Source organism: Sminthopsis crassicaudata, chromosome 1 (assembly GCF_048593235.1).
Source record: "Sminthopsis crassicaudata isolate SCR6 chromosome 1, ASM4859323v1, whole genome shotgun sequence".
Classification (NCBI taxonomy): Eukaryota; Metazoa; Chordata; class Mammalia; order Dasyuromorphia; family Dasyuridae; genus Sminthopsis; species Sminthopsis crassicaudata.
The window spans coordinates 445,930,466-445,956,071 of record NC_133617.1 but is presented as its reverse complement, the minus strand read 5'-3'; the positions used below and the strand labels follow the sequence as shown (position 1 = coordinate 445,956,071).

General features: G+C 34.1%; 1 protein-coding gene across 2 annotated transcripts in view; it reads right to left on the bottom strand.

Annotated features, from left to right (window-relative positions):
- CEMIP2 (cell migration inducing hyaluronidase 2) overlaps positions 1 to 25,606 on the bottom strand; it is a 110,715-nt gene that overhangs the window by 75,459 nt on the left and 9,650 nt on the right. The window contains exons 2-3 of one of the 2 annotated variants that reach the window (XM_074280709.1): positions 23,126 to 23,159; positions 4,032 to 4,374 (exon numbers count right to left, since the gene is read on the bottom strand). In XM_074280709.1, the coding sequence (XP_074136810.1) occupies positions 4,032 to 4,362 (331 nt within the window). In that variant the 5' untranslated portion in view covers positions 4,363 to 4,374; positions 23,126 to 23,159. The remainder of the gene's footprint in view (positions 1 to 4,031; positions 4,375 to 23,125; positions 23,160 to 25,606) is intronic. The other variant, XM_074280708.1, reaches the window with a different exon arrangement.

Sequence of the window (25,606 nt, the reverse complement as noted above, 5' to 3'; positions counted from 1 at the left end):
GGGAAGATAGTTCACATCAAAACTGAATGGATATGAACAATTGCAAAAGGTTTTCTAGAAAAGAATGGACTGGATTAGGCTGAAAAAAAAAAAAAAAAAAAAAAAGAATGCTGCAGGCCTAGGAAACAGTTATAAGCATCAGAACAAAGGTGGGAATGAGCCTGGAATGTAAAAATAACTAGTCTGATTAGAGTGGAGGATGCTTGTTTATAAAAACAAGAAAGTTAAATTACATGGTTTATATGGTTCCTTCCAACATTTATAATCTATGTAAGTGAAATCAGGTCAGATAACTTAAAGATAGGAAAGGATAATGGAGCACCATGGAAAACAGGAAGAAGAATTTAGACTTGAACCAAATGACAAGTAGGAATCATTGTGTATTAAGGACATAATACTGTGACAACAGTATTACAGGAAAATTAAGACTTGCAGCACTATACAAAAGTCAATTTGGACAGGAAAGAGCCAAGACAGTGGAAATCCTGTTAGAAATTGTTTAAATAATGGGCTGGGATAATGACAGTGGGAATAGAGAAGTAAATCTCTGACAAACAATAAGAAATTAAAGGACTAGGCAAGAAATTTCATACAGAAGATGAAGTATAAAGGCTCCTAGTCTAACTGAAAAGGAAAATGGAAAAGAAATGATTTACTTAAGAAGGGGTAAAGAGAAATCAGGTTAGGAAATATGGCTAAAAAAAGGATATTTCTGCTGAGTGAAATGAGCAGAACCAGGAGATCATTATACACTTCAACAACGATACTGTACGAGGATGTATTCTGATGGAAGTGGATATCTTCAACATAGAGAAGATCTAATTCAGTTCCAATTGATGGACAGACTCTCAGCTACACCCAGAGAAGGAATACTGGGAAATGAGTGTAAACTGCACTTTTCTTTCCAGGTTATTTTTACCTTCTGAATCCAATTCTTCCTGTGCAACAAGAAATTCGGTTCTACACACATATATTGTATCTAGGATATACTATAACACATTTAACATGTATGAGACTGCCTGCCATCTAGGGGAGCAGGTGGAGGGAAGGAGGGAAAATCTGGAATAGATGTGAGTTCAAGGGATAATATTGTAAAAAATTACCTATGCATATGTACTGTCAAAAAAAAGTTATAATTATAAAATCAATTAAAAAAAAACATTTGGAAAATCCCCATTTCAACATAAAAAAAAAAAAGGATATTTCTTTTAAAACACCAGTTGTTTTGGGTTTGTTTGGGTTTTTGTTTTTGTTTTTTTGTAATCTCTATACATAGTTCTGTACTTGTTGTGAGATAAAGCCTCAAATTCAAGTAGAAAAATAGGAGCATGTGATCCTTGACCTTTTGTATGCACATTCAATTCCACTGACAATAGTGATACTATATTTACCAAATGGGTGCAAGTTTTTCTCTAAAATGGACAAAAATATGACACCTCATTTCAACTTGCATTATATGCATGAATTCAACATTCTTTTGTGTTTCTAAGCACCAAGCCTGCCTAAAGCTTATTTTTTTTCTTTCAATGTACAATATCCTGTTATATTTATATTTCCCCAAATTTTCATGTCACTCTCCTCATATAAATTTCATGATCACTGAATTAAGTGAAAGTTTCCTGCTTTATCATTATCATTATGATTTTTTTAAATTCTCCAGACTCTCCTCCCAATCTAAGAAACACACTCTCTGAAGTTTAAAACTAAGTGCTGAGATGTCAATGTCCTTTCTTCTCCTCATTCCATAAAACACTTGCCTTCAAACAGTAGCAATGAGCATAGCATGTGGTACATGAGTGAAAAAAAATAAACACAAATATATAAATGGCAGTAAGCTTTATAATCATTTAAGAAAAGCAAAGAAACAACTTATGTGAGATATGTGGGAGCCTTATGATTCTAGTCAAAATAAAAACTTAAATAGTATGAACCACTATTTTATAAGCACTCCTAGGAAGACATATCTCATTCACAAAAAAATTAGTTGATCTCTAGCAAAATATTCTTAAAGAGAAAACAGGTATGACTCAGAGAATTTACTGGAAAAAAAAAAAAAGAAAATCAACCAGACAAGTACAACCTGTATATCAACCCACTGTATAATGGTAATGTATAATGGTGTAATAGGTATGAAGTTTTATTTTGGACTTTACCTGTGATTCATTGGCACATCCAGTAAGGAAACTCCCTCTGTCAATGAAGATACTCTTCTGCAACTTATGGTCTTAAAGATGTCTCAGAGACAGCAGTTGCCAGAAGTTGTATCTAAACACATTATCCTGTTTCTAAACCTATCTCTCTCTCTTCACTACACATACTGCCTTTCAGGTGAATAATACAAATGTTGCTATATTCTAGATTTTTAACTACCCTGTAGACTACAAATATTACAGTCATTTGCTAAAAGGAGTATCTCTAGAATCTTGACATATACAGGGAATCCCTGATCTATTTTGACTTTATGCAGCAATTTCTCTTTGTGCTTTTTTTCTTTGAACATGGTGAGCTATGGGACAGGAAAAATACAATATAGTCCTTAGTTTTGTGAAACCCTACCTCCAATTTTTAATGATTATGGCAAGATGGTGGGAAGGGGGACAAAGGAGAATGTGTTTCCAAGAGGCCCACAATTTAAAAAAAATAATAGACAACTCAACTATTGTTATTCATTGTGAGATTTTCACCCAAACAATGTTTAGTTGCTACACTTGAGGAACTAAACCATATGCACATTCATCTTACTATAAATGAAAGAAGAGGACAAAAAAATTGAACTTAAATGGCATGATGGTTCACAAGTTCTCAGAAAAGAGAATAAAGGAATTGGCATAGCTTGGTTTTACCGTGTGCCCAAAAATAACAAGAAACTATTTCTTGGGATACTTGCATCATCATCAGAAGTATGAATAGACAAAACAACTGTAAAGATCAAATTGCAGAATAGAAGAGAAAAATATGAGAGCTATTGTCTAAACTCAGCAAGCCCCTCCAAATAAATGAAAATCTACTTTGATACTCAACAATTTCAATGTTGCCATGGGCATGGAAAAGGATAACAACAACAACAACAACAAATACTGGAAAATAAGGCTGACAAATAATAAACAAAAGACATACCAAAGTTCTAGATTACTAAGAAGCCACATTACTATAATGTAGTGAATACTCTTCTCAAAAAGAGTTGGAAAGCATTGAACACGTCATACATCAAATATGTATTTCCTCCAAAAAAAATATAGTAACCATTACAGAATCAACTATTTATTTATATCATGCAAAAGTCACAGTCAAATCCACAATAGATGACAAGACAATTGTATGTAGTTACAGCAGTTCCAACCTAACTTACTTAAATAAGCTCTTATCTTTGAAAAAATAGAAAACCTAAAAATACATTAATTCTGATTACCAGCATGTCTTAGAGAAATATAATCAATATAATATATAGTTATCACATTAAAGAATTTAAAAGAATCTAGAAACTGTCTCAGCTGAGATTCAATCTGCTTTTCAAACTGCCATGGCAGCAAAGCACAACACTGGTTTGGAATATAAGTACATTTAGCTAACATTGCAGAGAAAGAGGATGGAAAATTATGAGGGTATCAATTCACAAAGTGAGAGGCAGAAGACACAAAATATTTTTTGCAGAAAACATAGCATGATACTAAACCATATCACTCTAAGATCATTTATTTATAGATGACGCTAGAAGGGCAACAAATAAACATAAAATAGAACAGATGTTCAAAAATTTCTATGGCAATCTACATGGAAAGTTGTCTTGGATGAAATAGTTAGATCTAGTCCAGGTAAATATTCAGTCAAAAACCAAGACTGAAGCCAGCTTTTCATCTATAATTTATGCATCCAAGCTAAATCCAAATGAATCAGCAATCAAAAGACTACAAGCAATACATACTAACATCTTCATTTTTTCCTCCCCAAGATGGGGAGGGAAGGAGGGAGAGATAGACAGACAGATGGACAGAGAGATTCAGAGAAAGAGTGAGAGAAAGAGACAATCTTACCATCTGGAGCATATTTTGAGGATATTCCTAAAATAACTGCAAGTGCAACAAAAAATGTAAAGCTGGAAATGGCGAAACAAATGAATGTATTTTTGTGTCTTCTCTGCTTTCGGTCTTCTCTCTGTGAATGCTGCTCCTCAGCAGAGAATGCAAAGGTTGCCTGGGCTTCTTGTCTGACAGAGGTAAATTTGGCTGAACCTTGGCTCTTTGGTGGGGGTGGAGGGCGCAATGGAGCAATCCTTCCTGGAACATAACCTGAAGATGGATGGCTATTCCCATTCTGAGGCTGTAGGAAAGCAGGGGAGTTTCCCCTGGAATCACTGGCATGCATGATACAATGTCACTGCAGAAGAAAAATAAAGCTTAGCTTAGATCATTGGTATAATATTGGCTACATTTATTAGTAACTAACACACTCTTTTAAAAGTTTATTGCTCATATGTCTTAGAATTTAAAAAACAATATACTCAATTTGTACTCATAAAAGGTCCCACAAAAAAGTAAGGTAACCATATACTTTGGCATCCTACATTTCAGTATTTTTTAATGTTAATAATCCTGGCTAATGTACAGTTAGTGGTTTTTGTTTGTTTGTTTGCTTAGGCAAATGGGCTTAAGTGATTTGCTCAGGGGTCCCACAGCTAGGAAGTATTAAGGGTCTGAGGACAAATTTGAACTCAGGTCCTCCTGACTTCAGAGTTGGTGTTCTATGCACTGCACCACCTAAGTGCTCCAACAGTTAAGTGTTTTTTAAAATATTATTATCTCTCACTCTTGTAAATTTTTCTTTATAGGCAGTATCTTCCACAATCCATTATAATTCCCCAAAACCTAGGTCATGGCATGAGGTTGGGGTAGGGAGGGGCATTAAAAAATCATGATGACAGTAATCTAAAATAATTACAAGTAAATTATGTAACAAGAATGTAATAAATGGCTATGTCAGTGATGTATTCGTCTTCCTTTATTCTTCAGTACTCAAACATAATTAACTTTGTATTATTTGTTCCTCTGTAAAAATTAAAATAAACAAAATTCTTTTCCATTGTCAGTGAATAGGTAAGAATATTTTTAGATGAAATTTTATTCTTAATGTATTAGAAAAAAAAAAAAAAAGTGAAGTACATTATAACCTTGTTACAATTGATGAGAAACCCTCAAGATTTCATCGATTATTTGCAAGCTGTTCATCTACTTCCTCGGCTATCTATTTCTCTATTAAACCTTTAGGGCTATGGCACAGCAGGGGAGACATCTGACACCTAATCACTCTTCTCCATAACAGTCAGCCAAAACAATGGTCCCAGGGCTGCTGTTCCCATCTTGCTCTCAAGCAAACCAATTAAATAGGCCTAAATATTAATCCCAAGATTCAGCTAATCTTAAAACAAAAAGTTATTGAAGGGGAATATAATTCTAAAATTTCTATCTATGAGAGTAGTATGAATCAGCACATTATCCCAAAAACACTTAGTTGGTCACATATTTTATGGGTCTAAACTGGAGCATAAAATCTGATCAAAATTATTTAGATAAAGGGTAATTTTAATGACAAGAAGAGAAGCTCTAAAATTTAAGGTGTTTTTGCATACATAGTTGCATATGCCAAAAAACTGGAAGAGTAAACAACATAATTCATTTATCTAGTTGGAACAAAGGAGATTAGAGCAACAAAAGATTCTCTATCCTCCTTTACAAACAAAGGAAGGACTAAAGATTCTAGAATGCCAGGCTCATCAGGGTAGGAGAACTCTGAAAAGAAGTAGAGAACTTTTGTTTTAAAGGCAGCAATAATCAGATACTTCATTATTTCAGGATAAGAAATGTTATTACTGAACAGACTGGAGTATTCTTTTGTTAGAGATAATATATGTCTCCAGATGTACAAACAATAAAGTAAAAGGCAGTGAATGAAAAAAGAAATGGAGTCACCAAGCTACCGATGAATGATTTTTGTCTTGCAACATTACCAAACAGCATCTTAATTGGAAAAATTCACTTGGCAATGGCATAAACCAAAACTATATTCTTCATTGTCTTTGCATGTTGGTTACTGCCCACAAGTTTTCTTCAACTCTTCCAAATGTTTTCCAACAACTATATGGATGCAGACCTAAATACTTGGTATTTTAAACACTTAAATAGAATTTGTTGTTGTTTTTAAGTTATTTTACAGTGGAAAATGTTGCGTAAAAGCATGTGGTAAAAAAATCAATACTCCTTGTAAGGGGCCTTTAAATGGGTGCCACAGTGCATAGGGAGATTCAGGCCCAGAAGTAATTTCTGTGGATATTAGGACTGCCCTTGGGCGGGATCCTGGCCATATTGAGATAGTTTCGTAATGGGTGACTCTCTCGCTGATTGGCTGTGTGTGTGACCTCACAGGCCCTATGTAAGCCCACTGCAGGCAGCAACCGCCCTCTTTAACCTCGTGCTGTTCACCCTGGCTCCCCAGCCTGGGTGGCCAAGCCAAGATGGGTAGCCAAAAGAGGTAAGGGTTTTGGTAGTGAACACATGGGTCTTCTGACCAGGTGTTCACCAGGGAACCAATAAGTCAGGGCATCAGTTAGGGCATTATGTGAGTAGGTATAATAAAGGCTTTTAAGATTACACGTGGTTGTTCTTGAGTGCGCTACCGGTTATTAAGCTATAGATTCAAGAGATTGTGGCCAGAGACCTTAGAAGGCCTCAGAGGAGGCGAGCCGGGTAGAGCTTTCACTGCAAAGGACAGTGGTCAAAGGTACTCTGGTGGGTCTAGGACAGACTAGTAATTGTAACTGCCAGGAGAGCACGTTACAACTCCTGAGTAACAAAGCTATCACTGGAGGCCACATCTTCCTTGTGATAAAATGCCAATGACAGAAAAGACATTATCATATTTAAACAAATTTGTCTGAACCTATGGGGTTTTAGATCTTAAGATAATAAATTCAAGGATTAAGATCTGAGCCTAAAGTTTCTGGAAGGGGGAACCTATTTGAAGTCCTATCTGTTGATATTTAAGTATATTAATTACCCTTCTAAATTCTGTTTACTAGAATATAGATATTTCATTCCTCACTTAGAAGTCAGAAAAGAAGACTTATATTAACTGATGAAGAGTGAAATAAGCAGAACCAGAAGAACAGTTTACAAGATAACTGAAATAATGTAAAGGAAAATAACAGAAAGAATACAGAATTCTGACAGAAGAACTAGTTGTGATTTTAGGGGACTGATGATAAAGTATTCCTTTTGTTAGAAAGATGACAAACCAGAGGTGCAGAATGAAATACACTTTCAGACATAGTCAATGTGTTTGTTGGGATTCAAACGAGATTCCAAAAGGTTGGAGTTCCAAACCAAAGTCCCATGTTAAGTATCTCAAAAGAATTTGCAGGCTCAGACCCATCTCCATGTCATGAGGAAAAATTTATTATAATTATAACACCAACAAAAAGCAGTTTAAGTTCCAAAAGAATTTAGCAAAGAACCAGGAGCAAAGAGATAAATTTATAGGAAAAAGATAAAAAGATAAAGTGCTTCATATTGAAATGGGAAGCCTGAAGAAACTTTATCTCTTAAGGAAAAAGCTACCTTGAACTTTACCTTTGTACCCTACCCAAGGCAAACAGGATAAACAGCCTCATTCTATTACCTCACATCCATAACACTTACTACTGATTAAGTTCTCTATAGAGGTAAACAGATACCTATTCAATTCTAAAAATTCTTCATTGTTTCAATAGTCCCAAGCTCTAGGATCTGCCCATAAAACTAAGAGAGTTCTCTTTCTTAATGATATTCAGAAATAAACTTTCCTATTCTTTGCCACAGGTAACTCTGTTTAGTGAATTCTAGTCAAGAAGAATTCACCTGGCTCTACCTTTCTTGTTTCCAAGCCAAAGTTTGAACCCCATCAATATCATTGATATTGTTTTATGTTTTATGGCTTAGAGGCAGAATTGAGAAATGTTCTTAAGAGGAGGAGCTATACCCCATTACTGATTCTATGGATTCAATTATCTCATATTGACCAGGAGAGAATTCAGTAAAAAAATGTGTAAAATAATCTCTGAAACCAAGTCCCCTTTGATTTGCAAAAGAAGAGAGATCAGGATCTCCCAGGCTCCAAAGAGCATATCCTCCCAGATTGAGATAAGCAGTATCATTCATGAGCAAATCAACTTCCAAAAAAAAAAAAAAAATATTAGGGAAACTGAATAAATCAACATGTGCTCTGTCTCATGAGGAAACCCCCAAAATCTCCTTGGACTCTGCCTCAGGGAAGGGATTCCACCCCAAGCACAGTTTCATCCTTATCAGGCTCAACCCCAAAACCCATTGAATTCTATTCAAATTCTAACCTTGGCTGAAACTCAAGCCCAAAGCCAACATGGGACTCCACCCATGAGCCCCTTCAGATAGTCCAAAGCCCCCCTATTATAAAAAGAGCCAAACTGTCTACTGGAGCTCTGGCTCCGATGCCCTTTATCTCTACCCTCAACTTTACTAACTAGATTTTACTTCCAAACCCCATAATAAACATCTTTTATAAATCTAGGTTTTTTGGTCTATAAATTCCTTTACAGAGGACTCTTGCACTGCTACTAGATCTCATTTTTAACTCTGTATCCTTGCGCCGAATCCAAAGGGGTTGCAAGGGAGCTCTATTTGACTCTCTGTACCCCAAACCTGCCACTAGACCTCAATTAAACCTAATTTCATTTAGGTATACCTTATCTAGTTCTCATCATGTTCACTTCTTTTTTCTGCTTATTTTTCTCTCTTGTGACTTTTCCCCTTCTGATTTTTCTCTCCCAACGTGATTCATAAAGAAACACATATTTTAAAAGTTATATATGCTTAACCACATGTGAAACGAACTGAGTGAAGATACTCTCATGAGAATATGGTCTTAAACTATTCCCTAATTATTTCTTGATACTTTTGTTATAAGTTGAGCTATAGCTAAAAAGCTGCAGGTATTCGATTGTCTTGAATGAACGGTCCTCTCCAATTTCCCACCAACTCAAATTAGGACATAAGTACTTTTTTAAAGGTAATTTATTATTTTGCTTCTGAGATATAGATTTCAGTGTTTAAAGTATAAGTCTGGACTCCCCCAAACAATGGGAGAAAAGGTCAAAGGTGAGGGGAGTTTCTGTTCTATTTAATCTTATGTTTTGCCGTTTATTTTTTGCACTCCTTTACTGACAAATATCTTGTCAAATGAGAGATGCCCTTCCTCGCAAAATTGTAATAAACCCATTTTTGCTTTTTCTTACTCTGAGAGTCTCTGATTGTTTTTCTGGTTGCTACTGTCCCACAAAAAAAAAAAAAAAAAAAAAAAAAAAAAAAAAAAAAAAAAACATTTTAAAAAAAATCTAGCTCACAGAACAACTGTAAACAGACATTCTGCAGAGACAAAAAGGATATAGAAGAACTGTCCCATTTTTGCCAAAAGCAAAAATTTCTATTCCTATAGTGCCTCACCTCCTCCAGCATCCCAGAGAGGGTGAAAAGATGGCTAAAGTTTCCTATTCAGGAGGAAACAATGCCAAGAATTGCAAGAATTCTCAAAATAAAGTGTCCCCAGTCAAGGAAAGTTTACTGAGCATGGAGCTTTGACAAGGGACAAGTCTTCCTAGGTGCGTTATGTGTCCCAGCTATAGGATAGAAGCAAAAAAGAATGGGGGGGGGGGGCTTAACTTGACAAAGGCTTTTAAAAATGTTTTAAAAACATTGATAAAACATTAAGGGGCACCCAAGGTAGCACAGTGGATAGAGTGCTGACCCCGGAGTGAGAAAGACCCATCTTCCTGAGTTAAAATCTGTCCTCAAATACTTACTAGTTGTGTGATCCTTGCCAAGTCACTTAACCCTATTTGTTTCAGTTTCTTCATCTATAAAATGAGCTGAAGATGAATATGACAAACTATTCTTGTATCTTCCCCCCCACCCCCAAAATGGGGTCACAAGGAGTCCAGCAGGAATGAAACAAATGGATAAAAAATACAAAAAAATCAAAGGGAAACACAAAAAAATCAAGTGTGTTACTTTGTTGATTTAATATGTACTCTAAAACAAAACAAAACAAACTAAATGTAACGGAAGGCCACGGATTGATTTACAATCTTTTTTTGTTGTAATTGTTTTTGGCATACTGAAGTGTTTGCTAAGGACAATTAAGTGATAACAGGGATAAGGACAGAGAGTGTATCTATGATTTCATTGCACTGAGAATCTAAGGACAGAAAATTTCCTTTTATCAATGCAAATCTATACTTTTTTAGTATCTTTTTTCTTTTAACACTTTTTTAATTTTTTTTTTATTTTTTTATTTTTTAATTTTTATTATAGCTTTGTGTGATATGGAAATGGTGAGGGGTCACCATTTAATAAAAAAGCTGGAGAGAGCTCTAGAGAAAAGCAAAGTTTATTGTACATCCCACCCTTCGAGTAGACAATTACATGATAACTTTACTATATATTTAAAAGGAATAGCCGGTTGTACATAATAGACTGGCAGTTTGATGTACAATAAATTTTTTCTGTTCTACTGTATTATAGAAATGCTTGTTTTATTTCTTAAGTTCAGAATAAAATTTTAATAAATTAAAATGGGGATGAAGAATATGTAAGTGGCTTGTTATCTAAATTGATGGAGGGAGTACCCAACACATGCATCAAAGAAATTTTACAAGATATATGCATGGATAATTTTGCAGCATTGACAGTTGCAAAACCTTTTGTTCCAACTTTTCCCCTCCTTCCTCCATCCCCTCCCCCAGATGGCAGGTTGGCCCATACATGTTAAATATGTTAAAGTATAACTTAAATACAATATATGTATACATCTCCATACAGTTATTTTGCTGTACAAAAAGAATAGGACTTTGAAATAGTGTACAATTAGCCTGTGAAGGAAATCAAGAATGCAGGCAGACAAAAATAGAGGGATTGGGAATTCTATATAGTGGTTCAGGTTCATGGTCATCTCCCATAGTTCTTTCACTAGGTGTAGCTGGTTCAATTCATTACTGCTCTTTTAATTTCACTTTTCAAAATTCAATTGAAACACTACTTCCAAATCCATTACAATGGACCAAGTTTTTGCTACGGGGTCATCTCAAAATAACTTGAAATAAAGACCATGCTTGCACATTTCATATATATTAATTATATACAAACCATTTATAAAAGGGCATATTCCAACATTACACTTATAAATAACAGCAATAAGGGTCATTTAAATACTTTGTTTAAATAAGCTAAACTTGAAAAAAACAGAAAAAAAAAAATTTTTCCCTTAAGCAAGCATTTTAGCTAGAGTAAAACATCACTCATAGTGACTGACTCATTTGGTTTGCTCTACTAAATAATTCAGTTCTTGGTTAAGCTATGACAAAATGTATTAAACAAATACAATTGGGAAATATATTGCTTTCTAAATATTTAACATCAAAAAAAGTCAAATATATCCCAGAATTATGTTTGCTTAGCTTGAGCATTTTAAAAAAATGCACAAGGTCCTAAATACAAGGCATATATGTGAACATGTTACACCAGTAGCAAACTTGTGAAAATATATCTATTTATACACAAGTTTATTTGAGCTACCTGTTCAATCATTTTCAGTGATATTATCAGCAATACTTCTTTTTCTGTTTTAAGCACTGTGATAAGTGGATTGTTTGGACTTTTTTTTCATTCTTATATGTTTTCATTTATGTGATATGAAAGAATGAAATCTTCTATGCTCATGGTAACAACAGACTGCCCAATTCTAACCCCCTTTTTGAGATTGTTAAATGCACATATTAATGGGGAAGCTTAACCCTAAAGCCAAAATGTATGACACAGTGAAAAGATACAAAGCACTCTCCTCCTCAATGAAAGTGAAAACTGGCAAAAGAGACAGAGAGAGAAAGAGAACTGGACATTCTGAACATCATGGGAGTAAAGAAGATAAGGAATGACAATGAGCAACATCTAAAACATCATTAAAGTCAATTTGAGATGACCAAATTATATAGAAGGATTTTTTTAATCTCAAAAATTCAGTGTGGTGAAATTCCATCTACCAGTAGGAATTCCATCTACCTCTCATTCTTTATCCTTTTCAACCATTCCTCTCTTCTGTTTCTTCTTTATTTCAATTGCTATCTCATGGATTCCTTTTTTCTCCCCCCTCTTTTTTTTTTTTTTTTCCTTTTCTCTCTCCCCACCTCCATCCCAACTTCCCCCTATTCTTCACCTCTATCCTGACCTTCCATCAATCACAAAGCCAAATTCTGGCATAATCAGCAGCAAGACTAGACCCTCAAAAAAAAAAATAAAAAAAAAATAAAAAAAAAAGGCAGGTGTCCCACTGACTTGGAAGAAGTCACAGCAAAGGACAGAGTTAATGTATTCTTTTCAGAATACAGAGGAAGATGGAGCTCTGCACTAGGAAAAGAACTGATTAGTTAGAGGATAGACTCCTGCTACTTACAATTTGTGTGACCTTAAAAAAGTCACTTTCAGTTTCCTCATTTTAAAATGAAGGATTGCCCAAAATGATTTTGTAGCTCAAATATCATCTCATCTGTATTTTACATTCAACTCATTACATTTAGTAAGTATGGCAAATGATTCAGAGAGTGAATGAAGTGAATTAATCCTATTCAACAAACATTTATCCAGTGTCTATTTTGTGCAAGGTGCTCTGCTAGATCTCAAAGATACAAAGACAAATATAAAACTATCCCCAACTATCTAGAAGTTTATATTTTATTATTATTATTTTATTAGACAGAGTTACCCAAGGGACTTCTAACTACAGAAATAAGTGAACAATTAGAGTAGAAAAAATAAGAAGACATGTACTGTCTAATTGATTTAGTAAAGTACTCATTTGGAAAAGTCTTATGACCCTGTATCAACCTGTTTCAGGAAAAGCCTATGGTGGCCTGAGTTCTAGCTTCAATTTAACACAAAGGATATATGTCCTTTTAATTACCATATGCCTTAGTTTAATCATTAGTAATATATTTTAGTATTTAAAGTATTTAGATGAGAAACATTTAATTCTTTGTATCATGAACTCTTTGTAAGTCTGGAGAAAGGCCTCAGAGTAATGTATTTTTTTAATCTAGGCAATCTTTATTTTATCTTTGTCTTTTTTTTTAATTTTTAAAATTTTTTATTTTCAAAACATATGCACAGATAATTTTTCAACATTGACCCTTGTGTTCCAAATTTTCCCCTCCTTACCCTTACCCCCTCCCTTAGATGGCAAGCAATCCAATATATGTTATACATTCTAAAATATATGTTAAATCCAATATGTATAAACATATTTATACAATTCTCTTGTTGCACAAGAAAAATCAGATAAAAAAAGGAAAGAAAATGAGTCAGAAAACAAAATGTAAGCAAGCAACATCAAAAAGAGTAAGAATATTATGATGTGATCTACACTCAGTTTCTACAGTCCTCTCTCTGGATATAGATGGCTCTCTTCACAAGATCATTGGAACTATCATCTTCACTGTTGGAAGGAATCATGTCCAACAGATTGGACATTGATGTTGCTATGTACAATGATTTCCTGGTTCTGCTCTTTTACTTCACATCAGTTCATGTAAGTCTTTCCAGGCCTCTCTAAAATCACCCTCCTGATACTTTCTTACAGAACAATAATATTCCATCACATTCATTCATATACCATATTGTTCAGCCATTCTCCAATTGATGGGCATCTACTCAGTTACCAGTTTCTTGCCACAATAAAACCGACTGCCAGAAACATTTTTTGCACATGTGGGTCCCTTCCCCTTCTTTAAGATCCCTTTGGGATAAAAGCCCGCTGGAAACACTGCTGGATCAAGGGATATGTAGTTTGATAACTTTTTGATTATAGTTCCAAATTGCTTTCCAGAATGGATGGATCTGTTCACATTTCCACCCATTTAGTATCCCAGTTTTCCCACATCCCTTCCAACATTTGTCATTACTTTTCCGAGTCATTTTAGCTAATCTGAGAGGTGTATAGTGGTGTCTGAGAGTTGTCTTAATTTGCATTTCTCTGGTCAATGATGATTTAGAGCATCTTTTCATATGATTAGAAATGGTTTTAATTTCTTCATCTGAAAATTGTTCATATGGTTTCATCACTTATCAATTGGAGAATGGCTTGAATTCTTGTAAATTTGAATCAGTTCTCTATATATTTTAGAAATGAAGCCTTTATCAGAGCTCTTAAATGTAAAAATGTTTTCCCAATTTATTGTTTCCCTTCTAATCTTGTCTGTACTTTGTTTGTACCAAAACTTTTTAGCTTAATATAAGCAAAATTATCTATTTGGTGTTCAATTATGAATTCCAGTTCTTCTTTGGACAAAAATTCCTTCTTTCTCCATAGATCTGAGAGGTAAACTATCCTATTTTCTTCTAATTTGCTTATAATATCATTCTTCATATCTAAATCATGAACCCATTTTGACCTTATCTTGGTATGTGGTGTTAGGTGTGTGGTTCAAGACCTAGTCACTTCCATACTGGTTGCCAATTTTCCCAGCAGATTTTGTCAAATAATGAGTTCTTATCCCCAAAGCTGGGATTTTAGGGTTTGTCAAACACAAGATTGCTATAGTGATTGACTATTTTGTCCTGTGAACTTAACCTATTCCACTGATTGACTACTCTGTTTCTTAGCCAGCTCCAAATGGTTTTAATGACTTCTGCTTTCTAATATTGTTTTAGAGCTGGTACAGCTAGACAACGTTCTTTACATTTTTTTTTTCCATTAATTCCCTTGACATTCTTGATCTTTTGTTCTTCCAGATGAACTTTATTTTTTCTAGGTCTATAAAATAATTTCTTGGGAGTTTGATTGGTATGACACTAAATAAGTAGATTAATTTAGATAGTATTGGCATTTTTATTATATTCACTTGGCCTACCAATGAGCACTTGATATATTTCCATCTGATTAGATCTGACTTTATTTGTGTAGAAAGTGTTTTGTAATTGTGTTCATATAGTTCTTGACATTCCCTTGGCAGATAGATTCCCAAATATTTTATACTATTGACAGTTATTTTGTATAGTTTCTTTTTATATCTCTCGCTGCTGGACTTTGTTGGGAATATATAAAAATGCTGATGATTTATGTGGATTTATTTTGTATCCTGCAACTTTGCTAAAGTTGTGAATTGTTTCTAGTAGTTTTTTGACTCACTAGAGTTCTCTTAAATATACCATCATATCATCTGCAAAGAGTAATAATTTGGTTTCTTCATCACCTATTCCTTTAATCTCTTTTTCTTCTCTTATTGCCAAAACTAGCATTTCTAATACGATGTTGAATAGTAATGATGACAGTGGGCAACCTTGTTTCACTCCTGAACTTACTAGGAATGATTTTAGTTTATCTCTATCGCATATGATGCTTGCTTATGGTTTTAAATAGATACTACTATTTTAAGGAAAAGTCCATTTATTCCTATGCTGTCTAGTGTTTTAAATAGGAATGGGTGTTGGATTTTATCAAATGCTTTTTCTGCATCTATTGAGATAATCACATGACTTTTGTCAATTTGGTTATTTATACTAATAGTTTTTCTAATAGTGAACCAGCCCTGCATTCCTGGTATAAATCCTACTTGGCCCATAGTGTATTATCCTGGAGATGATTTTCTGTAATCTCTTTGCCAATATTTTATTTAAGATTTTTCATCAATATTCACTAGAGAGATTGATCTATTGTTTTCTTTATCTGTTTTCATCCTACCCGATTTAGCTATCAGTACTATGTCTGTATCATAAAAAAGAATTTGATAGGAGTCTTTTATTCCCTATTTTTTCCAAATAGTTTTTATGGTGTTGGAGTCAATTATTCTTTTAAGTGTTTGATAGAATTCATATGTAAATACATCTGATCCTGGGAATTTGATTACTAATTTGTTCTATTTGTTTTTCTAAAATGGGAGTATTTAAGTAATTTATTTCCTCTTCTGTTAATCTGGGCAATTTATATTTTTGTAGATTTTCCTACATTTCACTTAGGCTATCAAATTTATTGGCATAAAGTTGGACAAAATAATTCCTAATTATTGCTCTAATTTCCTCTTTATTGCTGGAAAGTTCTCATTTTTCATCTTTGAGACTAACAATTTGATTTTACTCTTTCCTTTTTCTAATCAAATTAACTAAAGGTTCATCTATTTTGTTGGGTTTTTTTACAAAACAAACTCTTAAGCTTTTTTAGTTGTAAGCCCAATTCATTGATCTTCTCTTTCTCTATTTTATGCAAGTAAACATCTAGAAATATAAAATTTCCCCTTATTATTGTTTTGGCTGCATCCCATAAATTTTGGTATGTTGTCTCATTATTGATGAAATTATTGATTGTATCTATGATTTGCTGTTTCACCCATTCATTCTTTAGGATGATATTATTTGGTTTCCAGTTACTTTTTGGTCTATTTTTCCTTGACCTTTTAGTGAATGTACTTTTCATTGCATTGTGATCTGAAAAAAATGCACGTACTATTTCTGCCTTTCTACATTTGATTTTGAGGTTTTTATGCCTTAATACGTGGTCAATTTTTGTATAGGTTCCATGAATTGCTAAGAAAAAAGCGTACTCTTTTCTATCTCCATTCAATTTTCTCCTAAGATCTATCATACCTAACTTTTTTAGTATTCCATTTACTTTCTTAACTCCTCTCTTATTTTGTGACTTGATTTATCTAGTTCTGAGAGAGCAAGATTGAGATCCCCCACTATTATAGTTTTCCTATTTATTTCATCTTGCAGCTCTCTTAATGTTTCTTATAAACATCATATTGTTGGGTTCTGGCTTTTAATCCACTCTGCCATCTGCTTACACTTTATGGGAGAGTTTACCCCATTCACAGTTATGGCTAAAAGTGCTAATTTTGTATTTCCTGCCATCTTATCAACCCCTTATTATACTTTTCTCTTTCCTTTCCCTTACCTTCTTCCCCAGGATTTTGCTTATGAGCTCCACTTGCCTCAAGGAGCTCTCCCCCTTTATAGACCTTCCCTCTTTCTTTCCCCTACTATTTCTCTTTTCTCTTATATGAACCTTGCCCTTTCCTTTTCCTTTTCCCCTCCCACTTTTCTATAAGGTGAGCGAATTTTCTCTGTGAAACCAAATATATCTAATAGTCATTCTTTGAGCCAAATCTGATGAGAGTATGATTCACATAATGTTCATCCCCCTCCCTTCTTTTCTTCAATTATAATAGGTTTTCTTTGCCTCTTTGTGAGATGTGATTTCCCTTATTTTACTTCTACTTTCTCCTCTTTCCACTTTTAGTATTTTTTAATATTATAACAATAAAATCAAATTATATATGCACTCTCTATGTATACCCATAACTGAGATATAGTTCTCAAGAGTTCTTTTCTTTTTACCTTTTTATGCTTCTCCTGCGTTATATAATTAGAGGTAACATTTTTTGTCCGACTCTGGTCTTTTCATTAGAAATAAATTAAATTCAACTGTTTCACTGAATATCTCTCTTCTTCCCTGAAAGAAAAATGCTCAGTTTAGCAGGGTAGTTTATTCTTGCCTGCATTCCAAATTCCTTTGCCTTTCGGAATGCCAGATTCCAGACCCTTCAATCCTTTAAGGCAGATGCTACTAGGATCTGGGTAATCCTCAGTATTTGAATTGCTTTTTTCTGGCAGCTTGTAATATTTTTTCCTTGGTCCGATAGTTCTGAAATTTAGCCACAATATTTCTTGGAGTTTTCATTTTGGGGTAGCTTTCAGGAGATGATCAGTGAATTTTTTCAATGGCTATTTTACCTTCCGATTCTAAAACACTGTGGCAGTTCTCTTTGATGATTTCCTGAAAAATGTATAGGTTCTTTTTCTCACCATGGTTTTCAGAAAGTCCAATAATCCTTAGATTGTCTCTCCTAGATCTATTTTCCAGGTCAGTTGTTTTCCCAAGAATATTTTACATTTTCTTCTATTTTTTCCTTTTTCTTATTCTTTCTTTCTTTTTTTTTTTTTTTTTTGATTTTGCTTGAGTGATTTCTGATGTTTCATTGAGTAACATTTCCATTTTTTCAGTTGTGATTTTTACTGAATTATTTTCTTCATTTACCTTTTTTTTAGTTCTTTTTGTATTGGCCAATTGAATTTTTAGATGAGTTGTTTTGCTCTGAATTTTTTTTTTCCATTTCATAAATTCTGTTTTTCAGGGAGTTGTTTGCTTTTTCCATTCCCATTTTCCAATAGTCAAATCTATTATGTAAACTGTTAAATGATTTTTCTATTTCACTAAATCTATTCTGCAAGGAGTTTTCTTCAGATAATTTGTTTCCTTTATCAAATCCTCTTGCAAAGTTCTCATTTCTTTTCCCCATTTTTCTTCTAGCTCTCTTTTAAGATCCTTTTAAATTTCTTCCAAGTAAGTCTTGTGAGATGGGAACCAATTTATATCATCCTTTGGAGCTTCATCTGGAGATCTGCTTTTAATGACCTCAGAGTTTGAAATCTGTTCTTCTTTTTCACCATAAAAACTATCTATAATCAGAGTTCTTGCTTTTTTGCTCACTTTTTTTAAAAAGTTAAATCTGTTTTTAGGGCAAAGGAGACTGTTCAAACTTCTATAAGCAGCAAGAGCAGCTGCACTGAGTCAGTGCTGACTGACTTTCTGCACTGTGTGGGCGTGGCCAGATCCCATGAAATTCTGTTGTTTTGGGGTTTTCTATTTACCTTTTGTGTTTGTATTGGATATTTTATAACTTCTCTGCTCATCTACTGGCTTGCTACCAGGGCAGAGTAGCCAACACTGCTATAGATTCCTTCCAGTAGATTCTCTGGCATGTGGAGCCCACATTGCCCCAGGACTGTGCTCTAACTGCACTGATGTCTATGTTTGGCCTGCTTATGCTTGGCCCATCTCCCTCCATGCCCAATTGAAACAGACCTTTTCTGGAGATCTTTGAAATTATCTTCTGCTGGTAATTTGTTACACTCTCAATATTTGTGAGTTTTGTCAGTCCAGACAATTCAGAGCTATATTTGCTAATTAATCTGAGGGTCATGGGAAGACCTCAAAAAAATACATGTCTTCTCTGCCATCTTGGTTCTGCCCCTCAGAGTAATATTTTTAAATGGAAAAAATAAAATATATGCTATTACAATGGAAACCAATTTCTTTAAATGTAGCTATCAACCCATGAAGGAAAAACAATTCAAAGATCCCACAATAAGAATCCCTTAAAATAGATGATCTTTAGAGATCTTTTCCAGTTTGAATCTTCTAGAATTTTTATTGAGAAGACCAAACTAGCTACTCATATTGAATTCTATCATTTCAATTATATATTGACTAGAAAAATAATAATAATAAATAATTTAATCAAGATTAGTGCATCCTATAGGGAAACTGGCAGACAGAATGTAAATACAGAATAGTATCACTGTAAAACTAAAGTAGTGAAGGATACTCACGTCTTATAGATCACAAGGTCTGACCCTACTTCAGATGTTACTGTTGACTTTTTAAACAGTTAGGCTTTTTGGTTACTACATCACCCTGCTGTCATTCATCGCTAGATAATAAAAGACTTTACCTTGCTGCAAATCTGTTCTCAATGTGGAATCATTACTGAAGTCATTTTTTAATAGACACTATTATTCAAGCTGTGCCACCTTTAACACAGCCATTTGTAATAACAATCTCCTCTTACCAGAGATGAAAATAAATAACTAATGTTAGCAATGTGATATGATAGCCAAAAAAGCTAATGCAATCTTGAACTGTACTGAGAAGTATATCTCCCAACAACAGAGAAGTGATAGTCCCACCATCTTCTGCCCTCATCAGATTTCAATGATGAACATTGTGTTCAGTTTTTAGTGCCATAGTTTAAGGACTATAATAAGCTTATGGGCCACGAGAAACAAGTAAGTCCATGCTAAAGGAATCAGCTGATGAAGCAGTTGAAGACCAGCTGAAAGAATTGGCTCATCCTGCTTGGTTCCAGAAAGAGAACCAAAAGCAATGCATGAAAGTTGCCAAGAATTCAAATTAGCTTGATTTCAGGAAAAATTTTCTTAACAAATCAGAATAATCCAAAAGTGTAATTGAATTCCAACTAGAGGTTATGGGGTAAGGAAGTCTTCAAGCAAAAACTGGGTGACTATTTGTCAGCTTGGTGATAAGAAGATGATTTTTTTTTTTTGTCCAGTCTGCCCTGTGACTTGTTCTTTTGAGGGTGTGCATATTTTTCACTGTTGTTGACTTATTTTTTGCAGTTATGTACAAGAAGATTCAAATAAAAAAAGAAAAAAGGTGAAAAATAGCATGATTCAGTCTAATTCAAACTGAAATTCAAATAATATCAGTTCTTTCTCTGAGGTAGATAGTATACTTGATCATTAGGCTTTTGGGATTATCTTAGATCATTATATTGCTGAGAATAACTGAGGCATTCACAGTTCTTCAACAAACAATATTATTGTTAGTTATTATGTACAACATTCTACTGGTTCTGTTCACTTCACTGTGATTTTCTGTTCCAAGATTATCTGAAATCATCCTGCTTGTCATTTCTTACAGCATAACAATAATCTATCACAATTATATACCACAGCTTGTTTAGCCATTATCCAATTGATAGGGATTCCTTTGATTTCTAATTCTTAACTACCACAAAAAAGTTATTTTTGTACAAATACGTCCTTTACCATTTTTTGGATGTTTTAGGGATATAGACCTAATAGTAGTATTGCTGGATCAAAAGATATGCATAATTTTATGGGCTAAGCTATCTTGATAGGTGAAAAAGTAAATAGCAACTCATCAAAACTGCTATATCCATCAGACAGATCATGATCCATATGCTATCCAATCATCTACTTCAGCATCTAGTTTTGCCACCTCCTATTCTAGTCATAGTAATCCAATCAATATTACTATCACTTTTTGAAAAGTGTATGTCAAGTGCCCAACCAACTCATAATCCCTATACTCCCCATTCCAAAATGCCTTTTCTTGGCCAACATTCCTAATATATACTGCCTCTCCTAAACAGACTATAAGTTTCTTAAGAGTAGAGACTATCTGACTTTTACATCTGTATCTTCAATGGTTAGCATAGTGCCACTCATATTTTGGTTGTCATTTTTTAAAATATGTCCAATTCTTCATGACCCTATTTGGAGTTTTCTTGACAATACTAGAACTGTTTGTCATTTTCTTCTCTGGTCCATTTTACAGATAAAGAAACTGAGGCAAAGAGAATTACATGATTTGCCCAGGGTCACAATGAAATAACTGTCTGAGGCCAGATTTGAACTCAGGAAGATGAGTCTTTCTGACTGGAAGCCTAGCACTATATCCACTGGATACTTAGCTATCTTTACCCAACCCATATTAAGGATCTAAGTTGTTATTAAAATTCTTTCATAACAAGAATGGAAGGGTTATTCACTTGTTGAAATTTTTTTTTTAAATCTTTTGAAGTATATGTTGTTTATAATAAGTGTGAATGGAGTACAGATGTTTTTCACATTTGGTCACTTATTTGTCTCAGAAATTCTTAACAATGAAGTTAGTCTACAGAACTAGGTAGATGACATGGTGATATAGTCCTGCCAAGACATACAGATGCTTACAGTAATCTCAAATGCAACTGAAGAGGGAACAGATGCCCCAAACCCATAACTAAATTGCTGACAAAAGCCAAGCACTTTTATGAAATGTTTAAATAATTCCCACTTAAATGCATTAATTAGAAGGCCCTTAATGTGTAACAAAAGCAGTTTGTAAAGTGAAAAGTGAGCTTGCTTTAAAGCAATAAGCAAACATTCTAAGTCAGTTTGAATTATAATAGCAATGACAGAAATCACTTATTGGGAAGAAGGCATATTTTACTGTTGTAAACTGAAAATTACTGCTTCCAGGGGAAGTTAGATGGTATCTGACCTCAGACACTTAACACTTCCTAGCTGTGTGACCCTGGGCAAGTCACTTAACCCCAATTGCCTCAGTTTAAAAAAAAAAAAAAAAAAAAAAGGAAGGAAGAAAATTACTGCTTCCTTTTTGAAGAAAACTAGTCATACTTTTCAAAGATAGTTGTATGACTTGGTTTTTCTTTATTTGGTGTATGTGGTCTAGAAGAAAAAATGCAGAGAAGAGTGGGGATGGGGAAACACTTCCCAGTAATTTAATGACTTGGCACAGTAATTAAATAATCTTGCACAGCCCAAACCCAAAAAGAGAATATTTATTAAATTTATTAAAATAAAATTAAAATAAGTGACTAAGAGCTAAATAAGTAATTAAAAGCTATCTCTAGGGATTTGAGTCAGTGCACAACATCTAGAACCAAGAAGACTTATCTTTGATTAGAATCGTAGTGAGTTACAAATTTATATTATAACCTACACCTACCATTTATCTAGCAGATATTTCAAACTGAAAGTCTCATCTCAAACTCATCATGTCTAAAATAGAACTCATTAAATTTCAAACCCATCCCTCATATAAATTTGGAGATTTATGTCAAGGATAGCACATTTTCTAGGCAACTAGGTTCATAGCCTCAAAATTTTGAGCAGTAATCCTTGCCTAGTACTTATTCTTCATTCCATAATCTGCTGCCAAATCTTGTCAGTTCTGTCTTCCACAATATCTCTCACTTCCACCCTCTTTTCCTACCTCATTCACAAATTTCACTAAGTCAAATTAATTTAGTCTCTTTGTTCTAATTTTATCACCCCTTAATACTAAGAAAAATGCTATGTAAGAGGCAGTAAGGCAAAGGTAGAAAGCTCATTCCAAGAAATTAAGAAGACTTGAGTTTAAATGCTGCCTTTGAGACATACTGCCTCTGATTCTGAGCAATTTAATTTTGCAAGGTCCTAGGCAGTGCTCTAAAAATATGTTACAAAGAAGATAGTATTTATAATTATAATAACTTATAATTGGTTGAAGCAGTTTCCTTACTGTGAGTTCCCTATATTAAACAAATGACAGGTGAAGTCCCTCCCCCTCCCCAAAATACTTTGGATTGCAAATCAAATCTATATACAAAAACAAAAGGAATAAGAATACTGAATGATTAAATACTTACCAAGCAGGGAAAGGATACACTATATTTTTTTTCCCTGTAAAATAAAAATGTATAACTAAAAGGTCTTTTAAAATTTTGTCAATTTGTTTCATACTTAAAATTAGATACATAAAAATTTTATATTGTGCCAGCTCATTTACTAATTTTCTCCTCTTTTATGAAATCATCTCACCCAGTGTGGCTTTCTCATGCAGGTTGCCTTTCCATTCAACCCAGCTCCATATTCCCTCCAATCTTTATAGCCTCTATCATTTTCATTGGGTTCTTTGTAATCTTTATTCCACTGTTAAACATCACTTCACCTTCAAACTCTCCTTGTCATATTTCTCCACTTCAATTAATCAACTGAAACCTAACTTTTCCACAAAGATTCCATATCTTTACTGGTTCTCTCCAATATCAGCTATATCTTTCTCATTTCTCTCTGTAAATAGATTTGGTATACTCATATCTTACTATCACTTCCAGATCCTTATTCTTCAAATACTGTTCTATAACCTCACCTCTGAAGTACATGCCATCTGACTACAAAAAAAAAAAAAAAAAATATATATATATATATATATATATATATACTGACTGACCTTGTGTCTGTTATCTACTGACTTTTAGAAATTCTCCCACTTTTCTCCTAGTTTATGGCATCTAGATCACCATCTTTCTTCTGATCCTTATCAGTCATCTGTTAGGTTCTTACTAAGTGCTAATCAGTACTTAACAATTCTCTAGTCCCGGCCTTTAAGGGAAGTTTTACCTTTTTGAACTTCTGGGGAGGAGCTTGCATGTTTAAGAGGAGCAAATTCATTAGTTGAAGTATTTTTTTCCCAAAAGTCCCTGAGTTATTCCACGCCCATTCTCTGGGAGGATAAAAGAAGCAACATTGAGCAAGGGAGAGAAGTCTCTACTCTAGGTCATAGTTGGCAGCCGAGAGATTGAGTTGAGACGTTGGCAGCCGAGAGATTGAGTTGAGACAGCAGATCTCCCAGAGAGCGATCTGCAGTTTCTGGAGACAACAGAACATTACAACCCTGTTTGGGCGCCAAAATGTGAAGGTCCAGGATAGCTCCTCTGAAGGGCTCAAAATAAGTCCTTGTCAGGATAAGCAAAAGTTCTTGCCCCACGTTGTGGACACCAATATGTAATGTTGTAAGAACCTAACAGTCATCATTACTAAAATTTTCAATATCCATTCATGGCACTGCTAAAATCAGGATTTCTTGGATTCAACTCCCAAGACCTTCAATACAATTATACTAATTAAGCTATTATCCAGTGTGGTCACAGTTTAGATCAGACTAGCATTCAAAACTATTTCACTTTCAAAATACCAGCATTTCTAACCATGATCTTGCATCCTGCCATCTGTTCTACTCCTTCAATCTTCCCACACAGATTCATTTTGCCCTGGAAAGGTTATCAAACCCAATATCATCATGTTAAAAATGAGGAAACTGAGATACAAGTTAAGTGATTTATACAGCTCAGTGGCACAGTACATAGAATGCCAGGTCTACAGTCTGAAATATCTGAGTTCTAATTCAACCTCCGACACTAGCTAAGTGATCGTGGGCAAGTCATTAACTCTTTTTGCTTCAATTTCTTTAGCTGAAGGATGAAAAGGCAACCATTCTAATATCTTTGCTAGAAGCTCCAAATATAATCATGAAGAACTAAAATGACAATGTTCAAAGCATTTTATTCTACCAATCTATCAACCATAATTCTGATCTTAAAACACTGACCATTATACACATAAAACTTATTATTGTTATACTTCCTACCCATAAATCTCTTGACCCTTTCATCATTCTCATCCTGCTAATCCTAAACTTAGTGTAATACTTATTTGCCACTTAATATACTTCTCCTGGAGGTGGTTATGTGGCACTGGGCCTGGAGATAAGATCACCCAGGTTCAAATCAGGTCAGTAAAAGGAACAATAATAGTAGGTTGATTTGAGGATCAAATGATATTTGTAACACTAGATGTAAAAGCCTTGCCTTGACAATGGTAGAAGAATTTCCTGGGGCATGAACTAACAGACCCTCAGCTTTTGCTCTTCTCAATGTAGATAGAAGGTAACCAGCTTAAGAAGAAGGGGTCTCTTTTTTGTGATTTTTTCCCTTTTGTTCTGATTTTTCTCTTCCAACATGATTCATATGTAAATATATAAAAGATAAATGTACATATAGAACCCAAAAATATGTTGGTTTACCTGTACCTGAAGAAAAGAAAAAGAAAAAAGGAAGGGATTCCTACCATGATTAGATACTTGGCAATCAGCAGATGTTGACTTTGACCTATCAGTGAAGGTGGTAAGAGTCCTGTTCCTATCCTTGGGATGTAACATGACTTAAAGGGGGAATAATAGTGGTGCAGATTCAGCTTTATGCTTCCTATACAGTTGGGTTATATTCTGAAAGGAAAAGACAACTCCAAGAGTCATTTCAAAAAGCCTTATTAATAATGAGTTAACACTT